At 38.3% G+C, this 17,140-nt stretch overlaps 1 protein-coding gene across 1 annotated transcript in view; it reads right to left on the reverse strand.

Annotated features, from left to right (window-relative positions):
- Positions 1-3,938: 3,938 nt before the first annotated feature.
- Positions 3,939-17,140, reverse strand: part of HNMT (histamine N-methyltransferase) — a 93,837-nt gene continuing 80,635 nt past the window's right edge. The window contains exons 6-7 of the mRNA XM_019973366.2: positions 12,432-12,525; positions 3,939-5,286 (exon numbers count right to left, since the gene is read on the reverse strand). Coding sequence (XP_019828925.1) covers positions 4,931-5,286; positions 12,432-12,525 — 450 coding nt within the window. The 3' untranslated portion in view covers positions 3,939-4,930. The remainder of the gene's footprint in view (positions 5,287-12,431; positions 12,526-17,140) is intronic.

Here is a 17,140-nt window from a genome sequence, read left to right on the forward strand (position 1 = left end):
TCAATAGAATATTCATTGAAAGGACTGATGCTAAAGCTGAAGCTCCAATACTTTGGCCACCTGATGCAAAGAACTGACTCATTGGAAAATACCATGATTCTGGGAAAGATTGAAGACAAGAGGAGAAGAGGATGACAGAGGACAAGATGGTTGAATGGCATCACTGACTAAAAGGACATGTGTTGGAGCAAGCTTTGGGAGATGGTGAAGGACAGGGAAGCATGCCATGTTGCATGTCCACCAAAGAGGTGGACATGACTGAGCGACTAAAGAACATTTGTTTTTGACTTTTTTTTATATTGCCTTGGGAGCCTGACATAAGAAAACATTGGTATCTATTACTTATGTCGGAAAATGTTTTGCCTATGTTCTTTTCTAAGAGTTGTATAGTGTCATGTTTTAAATTTAAGTCTTTAAGCCATTTTGAGTTTATTTTTGTGTATGGTGTGAGATGATGTTCTAACTTCAATGATTTACATGTGGCTCTCCAGTTTTACCAAAATGACTTGCTGAAGAGTCATTTCTCCATTATATATTTTTGGCAGAGTTTTCAATTAAGAAATTTGCCAATTTTCATAGTAAACAAAGTCAAGGTCCTAAAACATTTTTCTCCATTTAATATCTCCTCTTTGGATTTGGCAGTACTCTCTAGCAAATACAGAAAGCTTTCAGAAACACTATAAGAAAGTTAAGGTTTATACTGAGTGTAACAGACAACTTTGCTGGTTTTCTCAAGCTCTGGTTATAATAAAAGTATAAACATATAGGTATAAGATAAATGCTTGAAAAAGAATTCACTGAGTGTTCTGTTACTTAGCATCTTCCATATGCATGACTGTGAAAGTCCCTTAGTCGTGTCTGACTCTTTGCAACCCCATGAACTCTAGCTTACCACGCTCCTCTGTCTATGGGATTTTCCAGGCAAGAATACTGGAGTGGGTAGCCATTCCCTTCTCCAGGGGATCTTTCCAACCCAGGGATTGAACCTGGGTCTCCTGCATTGCAGGCAGAGTCTTTACCATCTGAGCCACCAGGTAAGTCCCCATATTAAACACTGGGAGATGTACAGTGATATATAAAACAACATTCCAAATTCATCTTGTAGGCTTCTTTTTCTGAAGCCCAACAACAGACTAGAAAATTAAATATGTGACTGCCTCAAGCCCTTTGTAATATGCAGTACAAGCAGAAGCCAAGAGTTCCATCCCCTTGCCCTTCTTGTACGCTTGTATCTTTCCATCACTGACTGGCACTGAACTCTTGAGGATTTTCTCTTTATAAAAAGACTTGGTTATTCCCATTGTATTAGATTGAAGCAGATGAGAATTTATTTTTCCTTGTATTTTAGAGTAAAGACTATATGAGGAAAAACGACTATATTTACAAACATCCGTCTATATACTGCTATTGTTTTTCATCTTGAAACCGCATATTAGTTCTATTCTTACTTTGCACATGTGCTTTTTAGAAACAGCCATCATTTGCTCTGCAGTTTTGATTTCTATCTTTTTGGTGAAGTCGTTCAAGGTCGTCATGGTCCATATCCATCAATCATGCCTGCTTCACAGATTTCCTTTGTCAGTAGTACATATCAGTATGATTAATGGTTCAGGGTTCGTATTCAGGAATGTGATTGGATAACTGTCGTTTCATTTGTTGGAACTGGCAATTCAAAAAACATTGATGAAGTTGTCCAAGAATAGAGCCTGCAAGTCAATTTTACTTATTATGAACAGTAAAGCTTGGTACTTTGCTGGTGTAAATAGACTCTGTACTCCAGTGACTCTCTGGGCCTGAAGGAGGGGCATTAACTCTTTTAAGTGACGATACTGCAGCATTAAGTGGTGGCTCTGTGATGTGAAAGAGTGACTATCATACCATGTTGAAGGCTTCATCACTGGAGAATTGGGGTCTATGAGCTCTTTAGTAAAACCTTACTTTTATTCTGTTTTTAACAGAGATAATTATTTCAGTTCAGTTCAGTTCAGTCGCTCAGTCGTGTCCAACTCTTCGCATGAATCGCAGCACGCCGGGCCTCCCTGTCCATCACCAACTCCCGGAGTTCACTCAGACTCACATCCATCGAGTCAGTGATGCCATCCAGCCATCTCATCCTCTGTTGTCCCCTTCTCCTCCTGCCCCCAATCCCTCCCAGCATCAGAGTCTTTTCCAATGAGTCAACTCTTCACATGAGGTGGACAAAGTACTGGAGTTTCAGTGTTAGCATCATTCCCTCCAAAGGAATCCCAGGGCTGATCTCCTTCAGAATGGACTGGTTGGATATCCTTGCAGGGACTCTCAAGAGTCTTCTCCAACACCACAGTTCAAAAGCATCAATTCTTCGGTGCTCAGCCTTCTTCACAGTCCAACTCTCACATCCATACATGACCACAGGAAAAACCATAGCCTTGACTAGATGGACCTTTGTTGGCAAAGTAATGTCTCTGCTTTTGAATATGCTATCTAGGTTCGTCATAACTTTCCTTCCAAGGAATAAGTGTCTTTTAATTTCATGGCTGCAATCACCATCTGCAGTGATTTTGGAGCCCCCAAAAATAAAATCTGACACTGTTTCCACTGTTTCCCCATCTATTTCCCATGAAGTGGTGGGACCAGATGCCATGATCTTTGTTTTCTGAATGTTGAGCTTTAAGCCAACTTTTTCCCTCTCCTCTTTCACCTTCATCAAGAGGCTTTTTAGTTCCTCTTCACTTTCTGCCATAAGGGTGGTGTCATCTGAATATCTGAGGTTATTGATATTTCTCCCGGCAATCTTGATTCCAGCTTGTGTTTCTTCCAGTCCCGCATTTCTCATGATGTACTCTGTATATAAGTTAAATAAGCAGGGTGACAATATACAGCCTTGATGAACTCCTTTTCCTATTTGGAACCAGTCTGTTGGTCCATGTCCAGTTCTAACTGTTGCTTCCTGACCTGCATACAGATTTCTCAAGAGGCAGGTCAGGTGGTCTGGTATTCCCATCTCTTGAAGAATTTTCCACAGTTTATTGTGATCCACACAGTCAAAGGCTTTGGCATAGTCAATAAAGCAGAAATAGATATTTTTCTGGAACTCTCTTGCTTTTTCCATGATCCAGTGGATGTTGGCAATTTGATCTCTGGTTCCTCTGCCTTTCCTAAAACCAGCTTGAACAGCAGGAATTTCACAGTTCACGTACTGCTGAAGCCTGGCTTGGAGAATTTTGAGCATTACTTTACTAGAGTGTGAGATGGGTGCAATTGTGCGGTAGTTTGAGCATTCTTTGAAACTTACTTTAAATATCTAAGTTTTTTATAATTTATTAATTATAAAATTACTCAATTAAGAGGTATGCTTTTTTTTTTAAAGAATGACAGATGTTTATTATTAAATTAGTTGTTGCTGTTCAGTCACTAAGTTGTATCCAAATCTTTTGCAATCCCATGGACTATAGCCTGCCAGGTTCTTCTGTCCATGGGATTCTCCCGTCAAGAATACTGATGTGGGTTGCCATTTCCTTCTCCAGGGAATCTTCCTGACCCAAGGATCAAGTGTCTCCTACATTGCAGGCAGATTCTTTACCACTGAGCCATGATATGGAGCCCATATCTAATAGGTTTACATGCAATATTCAGGCTACTACTGATCTTCAATAATATAATTAATTAATCTTTAGACTAAATTTGCATATGAAATTAAAGAATCTATTTTATACCATGAAACCACATCATACTACCAAGGTTTTAATTTTCTCTGGGAGCTGGTAACATTCAGCTACTTTAGGAATCCTTTCAAAGTTAAATTCTAATAGCACTGGATTAACCAACTAAAGGTTATCAAAAACTTTTCAAAAATTCTCTGAAATCTTACTGTTAAAGATGATTCTTGCTCTTAGAGGAGATCTTTGTCATAGAAGGAACTATGAAGTATTGAAATAGACTCAAATATTTTCTAGGAATTTAGTAAATGATAAAAGATTTATTTTAAGTAAGTGGCGTTGTTTTTTGTCAACTGTGTTGATATAGATGGTTTTATTTTTGTGAAAAATCACTTTGTTCTCAACTCTTTATGTAAACCTCAAACAGATCAAAGACTTTTATACAGTGAAATTATACAATCATTTTGATAAAATATGTTACTATTTTAAGACCTTGGATTTAGAAGGCCTTTTAAAATTTTTCAGAAATCCAGAAATTAAAAAAAAAACCAACTAAATTTGAATGAATAAAGAAAACTTCAGTATATCTAAAAACAAAACACTACAACATCATAAACAAAGTTAAAAGAGAAACCAAAATAGAAGGAAATGACAGCACATGACAGAGTTAGTTTTGTAACATCCTAAGTGCTTTTACTTTTAGTAATCACTAAAGATAAGGATAGAAACTATAGCAAAGAAATGTATAGAGACAAATACTTCTTTACAAAAGGGGAAAGTCAATAAACATATGCTTTCTTAATGTCTAATGTATCAGTAGGCATATATTTTACTGCTGCTGCTGCTAAGTCGCTTCAGTTGAATAGCACATATTTTATTAGTATTCTAGCAAATTCCATCACAGTTAATAAATGGAGTCGATTTTATTGTCAGTAAGCCCCCTGAAACCTAGTTGTCTCATTTTTCAGATTACTTGGTATGTAGCCCATGTCCTCTCTTTACCTATAGGAGAGATAAGACCAGCAGTGTCATATATGATTCTATATGAAAGTCCAAGAATGTCTTAAAACTTTCTAGGTTTTACATATAAGAGAAGATAAGTAGAAGATATACGTTAGAGATATATTTATATCTCTATATATAGAGATAGATATATATCTATATATATATATATATCCTATCTTCTGTAGAAGAGAAGATATACGTTATGAGATATATTTATAATTTTAGTACACAAATGAATGACCAACATCGTTCAAATTATAGTTTTTTAACATTCTCATGATGTGTATTTATGCCTCAACCACTATGAAACTCAGACTGTTATTGAAAAGAACCTTTCCCTCTTTCTTTATACTGAATTCAGGCTTTTGCAGATCTTTCATAATTTCTGCTTTGAGATCAGGTGGTGCTGTTGTATTAAAATTGCAGGTTTCGGTCAAAAAATCCCAAAGCAGGTCTCCATTTTCATTGCCATCAATAAAACAGTCAGATATGTCCATGGTGGACAGAAGGTCATAATACTCGTACTTAATCCCCAACTTATCCAGCATCTGAGTGAGGTCAGATGATGTGACATACTGGCAGAGGTCATTCCGGGGTAAGCGAGATCCATACTTTTCCCATAGCTTTTGCCAGCTGCTGGCTCCTGTGCAACAGAAAAACATTCATGCTTTCAGTTATTCTTCTTTTCACTTACCTACTCTGCAAGCAGTACATTAGATGCTTGGAATAGAGCAGTCCACTTAAAAAGTCCATTCAAAAAGCTAAAAAGACTTTTGTAGCTCAGTTCAAGGAGTGCAAGGGGTTGGTGGGAAAGTTAAATAAATAAGTTATACATCACATGGTGCAAAGTGCTAATGAAAAACAAATCTAAGCAAGAGATAAGGGGGATCAAAGAGCTGGATGGATTGCTGCTTTATATAGGATGGTCACAGACATTCTGTCTAATAATGTAACATTTGAGCAGAGACATGACAGCAAGGCACATATATATGTCGTAATCTATCAGGGGGAAGGTTACTCCAGGTAGAGAGAAGAGCAACTGCAAAGGACCTGAAGCAGGGACATGCTTGGCACATTAAGAACTAGCCAGGGAGCTAGTGAGATTGGAATTGAACCAAGGGGAGAATGGAAAGAGATGAGGTTGGGTGATGGTGAGGAGTGGATTGGGTGCTTAATCATATAGGAAAAGATAGGAAGTCATTGTAGTGCTGTCTAATAGATTGTTATGGACTCTTGGACATGTTCCAAATTTGCATTGTCCAATATGGTAGCCACTAACCACTTTATGGTTCTGAAATGCATGAACTATGGCTAGTCTGACTAAGGAAATGAATTTTAAGTGCTATTTCATTTTAATTCATTTCACTTTCAATAGCCAACTATGACTTACATATCAGATGACACAGCATTAGAGTGACTTGACCTGATTTACATTTTCTTAAGGTCACTCTGGCCACACAGATGAGAACAAGGGCATAAGGACAGAAGCAGGAAGAACAGTAAGAAAGCTACTGCAAAAATCTGGGTGATAGATGATGGTAAATTGAAACAGCAAGATTGGAAATAATGAGAAATGGTTGCTTCATACACACACACACACACACACACACACACACACACATTATATATTACACTCCTAGAGCCAATGCCATTTGCTAATGACTTGTATATTGTTAGCAATAACAATTTGGATAGTGAAAGAAAGAAAAGAATCAATGATGACCGCAGTGATTTTGGCCCAAGCATCTGAAAAGAGAGAACTGCCATTAGAAATGGGAAGAATGAGGGAGGAACATTTTTCAATGTGTTAGCAGGCATCTTATTTTGGAAGTATAAAAGTTGAGCTATCTCTTGGCCATTCAGGTTGTGATAAGAGGAAGGCAATTGTTTATGTTAGTCTGGTTCAGAGGAGAGGGTCTGAGTAAAAACTGAAATGGAAGAAAGAGCACAGCAAATACAATGATAGTTTGCTCAAACCAAAGATGAGATAGCCTCTCAGGTCTGTACACTTACAAGATGCTGCCTTGGACTGCAACACCTCAGTTGAGTTTACAAATTTTGTCCCCAGCTTTAGAGGGTATATTAGCAGTGTATGATGTATTTAATTGAAAATCTGGCCCAGAGTAGCAGCTAAGAGATACAGAATCTGAGGGAGAGAGAGGTTGGATTGTTCCTCTGACTCTTCATGAATGACATGAGGTTTGTTATTCAGTCTTTCAGAACCTCTGGTTTCTTATCTATAAGACAGAGATAACTATACTTGTTGCAACTGCGAATATTAAATAATATAATTGAAGTAAATCATTGCACAATGGTAAGCACATAGCAGATGTGTAAAATGTACTTAGAAAATAAATGAACATTAAATGGAATTAATTTGATATTTCCACTGGTTGTAGCCTTGAGACTGTGAAAAAAACAAACTTGCTATTCAAAAATCTATAATAATAATAATAAAAATTAAAACAAAAGAGAATTTTATGGACCTTCTAATATAAGCATGTAATACTGGGCTGTTAAATATACAGTGAATACAGTGCATTAAGGGTGGTCTTATGTTCCACTAATATTCCAGAAGAGAGTGATAACTTCAGGGTAAGCTTTAGGAGAAGGTAGAATTGGAATGAAGCAGAAAAATTAAAAAATAAGAAACCTCAGTTCAATGAAAAAAAATCAGGGTCATGAGTATGTATTAAAAAAATTTTTCATTCCAAAGACAGTGATTGTCTGCCCAAATAAGAATTTGCCTACAAATAAGACTTTATAAGAAAATAAATATTTCAGTGGTTGAGGAGGAGCTCTGTTAGCATTATCATTATTATTTTTTAAACCTGGCAGAGAGAAAAGAACCAAACACTAATTGCAGAGCATTTGTTGGTGTCAGTGTTTGGTGACTCAGTGCCATTTCTAAGCTGAGCAATTAGACACTTTCTGACTGATAAATTATCATAATGGCTCTCAGTGGGCACAACATATGGTGTTACTTTTGTATTCAACATGATATAAACCAGGTCCTTCCCCCCCACACACTGTATTAAAAATAACACACTACAATTTGCCTCCTTCCTTAGTCAAATAAGGAGAGGTCAGGAAAGAAGACGTCACTGATCTCCCTTAACCAGATAAGTTGCATTTTAATTATTAATAGCAACTCTCTCAACTAATGTCTGGCTACTGTATTTGCCGAAAAACGTGCCACTGACTTTATTTTAGTGTGGGATACTCATTTTAAGAGTCTGCCTCTTCTTATTTCTCTTCTTTTCATCCCCAAATCAGATCTTTAATCTCTATAATCAGAAACTTCTGTTATAAATAAATGACTGTTTACTCATATGGGCTAATTCTTCAGTGGGTTCTTTGGAACCAGAGCAAAGCTTCTGTTCCCTCAAGCACCATATATTCAAATAGGCTGACCAGTAAAACACTGTCATTTAATTCTGAATATAATTTCTCTTCCTGTTCCTAATTAGTTTCACTTGCCTACTCTTCTGTCCTTTTGTATGCCTCTTTCAGCACGCACTGTTTGTGTGTGAATATGTGTATCTTCTTCATTGAGCCTTTTATTCCTTTTTATTAAATCCATCTTCAATTCTCTAGCACTCTCTATATTCCCTGATTCCATGTCTATCATGTAGTAAATTTTAGCTAAAACATGGTCTCTCTCTTTTTTTTGGATGGACATTCAGAATCGGTTATAGTTAGGATATTGTAAAGAAGAAATAATAATTATTCATTTCGACCTCTGGGTTGGGAAGATCCCCTGGAGAAGGGAATGGCTACCCACTCCAGTATTCTTGCTTGGGATATCCCATGGACAGAGGAGCCTGGTGGGCTACAGTCCATGGAGTCACAAATGAGTCAGACACTACTTAGCTACTAACACTTTCATTTTTCAATTCAAATACATTCACTGGGTGTGTTCTTCTATGTGCCAAGGGTTTTGCAAAGATCTGGGACTAGAGAACAGAACTCCTGCTCTCCAGGAACTCTCCTTAAAAACTCCCCAGTTGCCTCTGATAGGAAATTAGCACACTACTGAAAGTGTTTACACCTCTCAATCTTCCATTGGATTAGGAGTCTATCAAAGGCAGAGGAGGAGTAATAGTCATCTTTGCAACCTCAGAGCCTAGCAGTGATGAACTGTTATTGTTCAGTCATTAAGTCATGGACAACTCTTATGTGACCTCATGGACTGTAGCATGCCAGGCTCCTCTGTCCTCCACTATCTCCTAGAGTTGGCTCAAATTTATGTCTACCTAATGATGGATTAGAGGAGCTCCATAAAAGCTGAATGAACCAAATCTGCACAATAGCTATCCTGTTCAGACAGCCTGAGACCAAGACTACAAGCCATATTTTGAATATGCTGAATGCACCTGTCACCTTAACCAAGCTAGGTGCCCTGCATAATTAAATCTAGAAACAGATCCCATATTTCATTATCTTACAATCGAATAAATTGCAAAAAATGGGTTTCCATATGGTACTCGAATAACTGAGTAATTCAGTTTACTCAGAGAGACAACACATCAGTTCAGTCATAGGTCACTGTCAACTGGGATAGACAGGAAGAAACCTTAGCTATGGAGCATATTTAAGATGACCTTTAGAGCAACATGTTAATCCAGACATACCACTATGTGCCTTGCTGAGATACTAGCTCGCTGAGTACTCGTGGAAATTTAATTGAGTAACTAGTGCTAGGCTTCTCTGAGTCTGTTTGCAAGGAGCACTCAGTTGCTATATTGCCATGAGGCTATGGATGACAATATTGCTGAAACGAAGGAAATATGCAAACAAGCTTTTTCACTTCTAGGCTGTTGTTGTTTAGTCACCAAGCCGTGTCTGACTCTCTTGCCACCCCATGAACTGTAGCCCTCAGGCTCCTCTTGTCCATAGGATTTCCCTGGCAAGAATACTGGAGTGGGTTGTCATTTCCTTTTCCAAGGGATCTCCTCAACCCAATATTGAACCTGGGTCTCCTGCATTGGCAGGCAGATTCTTTACCACCAAGCCAGAGCCACTTCTAGGTAATAATGACCAAATTCCATTTACAAAGTGACCTCAACAACCTGAGTAAAAACAGAGCCTTGTGTGAACCATTTTGGTGTAGGTCTTCCAAGTTTTAAGGTAATAGTCAAGTTTAAGGCATGTTTTCATTGGGCAAGTATGGAGAATGGGGTTTCAAGAATTATAGTTTGGGCTGAGAAGGCAGTTTAGGATAATGGGTTTCATTAAATAGGAGTGAGATAGGAAGTTGATCAGGCATCTCAGATGACCTGGAGAGTTTCGTCACACCTGTCTACTATCCACAGGTTAGCAGACTGGTCTGGCTCATAGGGATTTGTAGTGATACTGTGAAATGAAAAAGTTACTAATGACAATGTGGATCAATTCTATACATGTTAATTGACAGTGATATAAGACAAATCTTCTTGTGACTAAATTTGTTTTCACTGTTGGAAATTGACCATAATTTTTTTTTCTAAAAGCTGACCCATATATACTTGTATCAGCTTTTTTAATGCAATAAGGCAATTACTGCTCTTTTTAAAAAGGGAAACTTCAGCTACTTCCTTACACCAAGGGGCTGATACAATTTTTCTCAGAGAAGTACATTATTGTTAAGATAGGTTTATAGGTGAACAGGTTTATCTAGGTCAGAGAGGAAGAGCAAAGGGGAGTTAATCTGCCCTATGTAACGAGTAAGAAGGGGTGAAAGGGGAAAGTGAAGAGTTGGTATCTTAGGAAAAGCACTGAGCTAAAAGGATTATCTGTTAACAATGTTTTCCTCTCTATGACACCTGCCTCCCACACTGTGTGCAGTCATGAAGAAGTGTAAGCTCTATACTGAAAAAGTTAGTAAAATATTTCTACCATCAAATGCAGAGTGAGTAATTTTTGACTCAGAATACTTTTTTGATGAAAGCTAAAGGGTCTAGTCAAGGCTATGGTTTTTCCTGTGGTCATGTATGGATGTGAGAGTTGGACTGTGAAGAAGGCTGAGCGCCGAAGAATTACTCTTGAGAGTCCCTTGGACTGCAAGGAGATCCAACCAGTCCATTCTGAAGGAGATCAGCCCTGGGACTTCTTTGGAGGGAATGATGCTAAAGCTGAAACTCCAGTACTTTGGCCACCTCATGCGAAGAGCTGACTCATTGGAAAAGACTCTGATGCTGGGAGGGATTGGGGGCAGGAGGAGAAGGGGACGACAGAGGATGAGATGGCTGGATGGCATCACTGACTTGATGGACGTGAGTCTGAGTGAAGTCCAGGAGTTGGTGATGGACAGGGAGGCCTGGTGTGCTGTGATCCATGGGGTCGCAAAGAGTCGGACAGGACTGAGAGACTGAACTGAACTGAAATGGTTTTCGTTTCTAGTAACTGTATTCATGATGTAGCCAGCAAAATACTGTATCCATAAGAGCACCAAGTCAATTCTCAGTTGCTTGTAGACTACTCATGCTACTTTGTAAACCTTAGGCTGGTTTTTTCTTATTAGTAGGTATATATTCACAAGAGAGCTGCCTTCTGACACTCAAATATATAACTTCTGAAAATATTTAAGGATAAACTAAATATAAATAAAGTGGATCTTCATTTGATGTGGAATATATTCTAAAATCAGACATATATGACTGCTGGATGAACTGTTATTTCTGTCTGCAACACTTTCTGTATTATTGATACAGATTATCAAGAATAGACTGAGTTATCAACTCAGTGTCGATAACTAAATTCACTTCTGTATTCCTAAATGTTCAAAGTGCTTTATCCAAGTGTCCTCATTTGGAGAGAGGTTAGTGGGAAAAATCCAGTTTACATAAGCCCTCCTAAATGGGAAGTTAGAACTTTCTCACATAAATGAGTATTTTTAACAAACCTGAGATAAAAATAGTATATCAAATGTTCTTGCAGAAGAGGTTGTGTACAGGAACTTTCATTTGCCAAAATCCCACATAAATTCAAAGCTAGGATTATAGGCAACAACTGTGTTTGCGATCCTTAAAGCCATTCCTCATATTTAGGAATAAATGAATTTTATGACGTGGTTTTTGATTATGGGGTCTGATATAAATTTAGGAAGATAGAAGCTGCTGTATATCTAGAGTCAACCAGAATAGCACTGTGTGAACAATCCATAAAGACTGCTGAATGAAGGAGTGAATTAATGAATTCAACAGTGTCAGTGTTTTATTTGCTAATCTGTTTATTTAGGTTCTCTGTGTCATAATTGTATCACTGGAAACAAAGTATGATCAAATGCTGTCTTTGGAAAATAACACAACAACACAAAACCAAACAAGAGAATCACTAGCTATTTTTGATAGTTATTTGAGAAAACCTATAATGAGCAACATTGACAGTGACTCTAGAAATGCAAATTAATCAAATATGACAGTGTCACAAATATTTCAACCTTTACTTAAACATCACAGAAGGGAAAGAGACATTTAAGGGACAAAAAGGAGGTACATAGAAATATTTTCTATTTTTAGTCTCCTCTAAAGAATTCCTATCAGTTGTATTTTCTCTATGTTATATAAAAAATAATTTATATATGGACAACAAAGATATACTTTCTCAAGAGGAAGAAGAAACAGATATTTATTTCCACTGGAAGTCCTAAATTGAAAGTTTGAAGGACTTTCCTAATACTGTGTTAATTAATTGACTATGACCATAAGCCAGGTCAAGAATTTCATAATGAAGATGAAATATACCATCAGCCTTCAAACACATGAACTATTGGTTTTTTAAAATGTAGGTGGAAGGAAAATAACTTACCTGACACAATAATAATGAGAATCTTAGCATTGGTAGCTAAGAGACTATGGAAGAATTTCAGGGTAGCTGGGATGTCTTTAACATAATACAGCATCTAGAAATGAAGGAAAAGAGAACTGAGGCACTTTTCTATGTCAATGTCTTTGTTGCTCAGACTAGATACTCACTAGAAGATTTGATTTTCAAGTTGAGTGGGTTTTTACTCAACAAAACACGTAAGAAATTTAGAAGTTAAAGACGTTATATGGAGAGATAGAATAATAATGAGAGAAAATATTTGGGGATAGGGGAAACTGGTATTTACTCAACAAGAATCAAATAGTTTAAAATTTGCTCTTTCTGGCTTCAGTAACACAAACATTTATAGCTTCAGACAGTCTCTACTCCACATGGGGGCATTGATTCTGTGCTTTCTCTATATTTTGTGAATTGTAGTTCTTCTGGGAGAAAATGGTGCTGGCACCATAAAAACATTCCATTTCATGGAACGTTGCTTCAAAATTAAGCCCTTTGCACTAGCTTTACCATATGCTCACCAATGCTTTTTTTTAAATCACAGAAAATGCGACAAGCTTTGATGTTGACAGATTCTCTAGGAAAATGGACTGGATAAAGCCTTAGGTTGCAGCATCATCACAAGGGGATAGGTGTCAGTCCACTCATTTTAAATAACTCTGAACGATCTCTGGTGAATTGCAGGGAGAGGTCTTTCCACCTAACACAGATAGAGCCTGGAATTATACATGGGCAATGGAAATTTTCCCCTGAGGGCTTATAGCCCTGGAATCTACCCCACATAGACACTTATTTTTTATGTCTCATCTTCTACTCTTTTAGACAAAAATTCAATATTTTATTCAATTTTTTATGGGCTTCCCAGGTGGTGCAGTGGTAAAGAATCCACCTGCCAATGGAGGAGATGCAAGGGACATGGGTTCAGTCCCTGGGTTGGGAAGATACCCTGGAGTAGGAAATGACAACCCTCTCCAGTATTTTTCCCTGGAAAATTCCATGGACAGAGGAGCATGGCAGGCTCTATGGGATCACAAAGAGTTGAGCATGACTGAGCATGTACACACACATGATAGAATTTATTGCATAAAGCAAAAATAACCTGAGCTCTGCCTCCCTCACATGAATTAATGAAATACAAGGGACCTGCACATGGTCTGTGTGGTCTCAGAGGCCATATTTAGTATCATGTCACTCCATGCTGTTCACCACAGGGACCACATAGACAGGCACCCAGATGCAGCTAGTCCACAAGATCGCTAATAATCCTTGACATGACCTAGCTCAAAAAGAGGAGGCCGATCATAGCAGATGCTCTGAAAATTGATCTAATAGACACAGATTCTCTGCAGTTGACTATGAATATTAAGTTGAAAGATGCCATGAGAATGTTAGGACTGTAAGGAAAAATGAGGAGACAGAGACATAACAAAAATGCAGAGTAGACAGAGAGGAAGACAGTAGTAGTGCAGAGGAAGCAGAGATAAGAAAGAAAGAACAAATGTGGAGGTTTGGAGAGAAACGAGAATGATCTCTGAAGCTGCAACATTTTATAGCAAGTGAGGAATGGGATTCAGTGCATATGTGAAGGGATTGGCTTTTGATAAAGGGAGGCTTTTGTTGTTTTTTGAATTAACTTTTTTTGGAGTATAGTTGCTTTACAGTGTTGTGTTAGTTTCTACTGTACAGCAAAATCAATCAGACATACATATACATATATGCCCTCCCTTTCAGATTTCCTTCCTATTCAGGTCACCACAGCATATTAAGTAGAGTTCCCTGCGCTATACAGTAGGTTTCATTAGTTAGCTTTTATACATAGTATCAGTAGTGTACATGTGTCAATCCCAATCTCCCAATTCATCCCACCCACCCCTTTTCCCCTTGGTGTTCATATATTTGTTCTCAACACCTCTGTCTCTATGGTGCTGCTATGAACGCAGGGGTGCATGTATTTTTCTGAATTATGGTTTTCTCTGGGTATATGCCCAGTAGTGCAATTGCTGAGTCATATGGTAGTTCTGGGCTTCCCTGGTAGTTCAGTTGGTAAAGAATTCACGTGCAATGCAAGAAATCCCAGTTTGATTCTTGGGTTGAGAAGATCCTCTAGAGAAGGGATAAGCTACCCATCCCAGTATTCTCAGGCTTTCCTGGTGGCTCAGATGGTAAAGAATCCACCTGTAATGCGGGAGACCTGAGTTCAATCCCTGGGTTGGGAAGATCCCCTGCAGGAGGGCATGGCAACCTACCCCAGTATTCTTGCCTGGAGAACACTGGAGTGGGTTGTGGGGAGAATACATGGAATATTCTCCCCATGGACAGAGGAGCCTGGCTGGCTACAGTCTACAGGGTCGCAGAGTTGGATGTGACTAGGCAACTAAGCACAGCATGATAGTTCTATTTTTAGTTGTTTTGAGGAACCACGATACTGTTCTCCATAGTGGCTATATCAGTTTACATTCCCACCGACAGTACAAGAGGATTCCTGGGAGGCTTTTGTAATAAGAAGAAAGAAAGAAATGGTGGGTACAGGTGCATCTCTATAAATGTGGTGGGTAAAAGATGATTTTCTACCTGATCATTTCTCTTTTCACTATAGAATAGGAAGGGAAGTTATCAGTTGGAAACCAGTGGCAAAGAAGGGATTACAGGAGTTGTAAGGAGAGAGATGAAGGTATGAAATAGTTATACAGTTGAGTCTTGGACAAGGCAGGGATTAGGTACCAACTTTCTGTGTAGTCAAAAATTCACATATAACATATGCATTTTCTCTGTTTCTGGAGTTCCACATCCAGTCATGCAGCATTTACTGCTGAAAAAATCCAGGGAAGGTCCAGTGGTTTGGACTCAGTGCTTCCATTACAGGGAGCATGGGTTCAATCCCTGGTTGGGCAACAAAGCTCTCACAAGCCCTGTGATGTGGTCAAAGAAAAAAAAAAATTAAATAGAAAAAATTAGCATACAAATGAACCCACATAATTCAAATCTGTGTTGTGCAAGGGCCAACTATATGAGAAGATAGAAAAGTAAGTCTAGTAGAGAAACGTCTTAGGTTTGCTGGGCAATGTTAAAAGCACTCCCTTATAGTTAAAGGATTGTGTCTGCTAAGAAAGCAAAGATGTAGAATTGCCTAGATATGCCAACCCTGAAGTAATTTCTTCCTGTAATTTTTAGAAGCCTATTCCTTTTGGCTTAACCTCTAAATATATACAAACAGTTCATACAACTCAAAAACAGAAAGCACAACCCAATCAAAAACTGGGCAGAATATTTTAACAGATATTTCTCCAAAGAAGACATACAGATGACCACTAGGTACATGAAAAGATGCTCAGCATCAATAATTATTAGAGAAATGCAAATCAAAACTACAATGAGTTACCACTTCACACTAGTCAAAATGACCATCATTAAAAATTCTGCAAAAAACAAGTATGGAGAGGGTGTGGAGAAAAGGGATCCCCCTACACTGTTGATACAACCACTATGAAAAATATGTAGGTTCCTTAGAAAACTAAAGATAGAGTTACCATATGATCCAACAGTCCCATTCCTGGGAATATACCTGGACAAAGCCATAATTCAAAAAGATACATGCACCCCTACATTCACAGTAGCACTGTTTACACCAGCTAAAACATGGAAATAATGTAAATGTCTATCAACAGACAAATGGATAAAGAAGATGTGGTACATATATACTGTGGAATGCTGCTCAAAGGCTATGGTTTTTCCTGTGGTCACGTATGGATGTGAGAGTTGGACTGTGAAGAAGGCTGAGCACCAGAGAATTGATGCTTTTGAACTGTGGTGTTGGAGAAGACTCTTGAGAGTCCCTTGGACTGCAAGGAGATCCAACCAGTCCATTTTGAAGGAGATCAGCCCTGGGATTTCTTTGGAAGGAATGATGCTAAAGCTGAAACTCCAGTACTTTGGCCACCTCATGTGAAAAGTTGACTCATTGGAAAAGTCTCTGATGCTGGGAGGGATTGAGGGCAAGAGGAGAAGGGGATGACAGAGGATGAGACGGCTGGATGGCATCACTGACTCGATGGACGTGAGTCTGAGTGAAGTCCAGGAGTTGGTGATGGACAGGGAGGCCTGGCGTGCTGCGATTCATGGGGTCTCAAAGAGTCGGACACGACTGAGTGACTAAACTGAACTGAATGCCATTTACAGCAACATGGATGGACCTAGAAATTATCATACTAACTGAAGTAGGTCAGAAAGAGAAAGACAAATACCATATAACATCACTTACATGTGGAATCTAAAATACGGTACAAATAAACCTGGCTACAAAACAGAAAGAGACTCATAGACATAGACACCAGACTTGTGGTTGCCAAGGGGGAGGTGGGGAGGGACAGGGATGGACTGGGAGTTTGGGGGTGGTAGATACAGGCTATTATTAATACATTTAGAACTGATAATCAACAAGGTCCAAACATATAGCACAGAACTATATTCAATATCCTGTGATAAACCACAATGGAAAAGAATATAAAAATAAGAATGTCTATAGGTGTATAAGTGAGTCACTTTGCTATACAGCAGAGATTGGCACAGCATTGTAAATCAGTTATATTTCAATTTTTAAAATGTCTACAAAAAAGTTTATTCCTTTGGGATGACTGTATTTGTAGACTATAGAAAGCAAAAAGCATCTTGTTCATCATGGTTTTTCTAAAACATGT

Source organism: Bos indicus, chromosome 2 (genome assembly GCF_029378745.1).
Source record: "Bos indicus isolate NIAB-ARS_2022 breed Sahiwal x Tharparkar chromosome 2, NIAB-ARS_B.indTharparkar_mat_pri_1.0, whole genome shotgun sequence".
NCBI lineage: Eukaryota > Metazoa > Chordata > Mammalia > Artiodactyla > Bovidae > Bos > Bos indicus.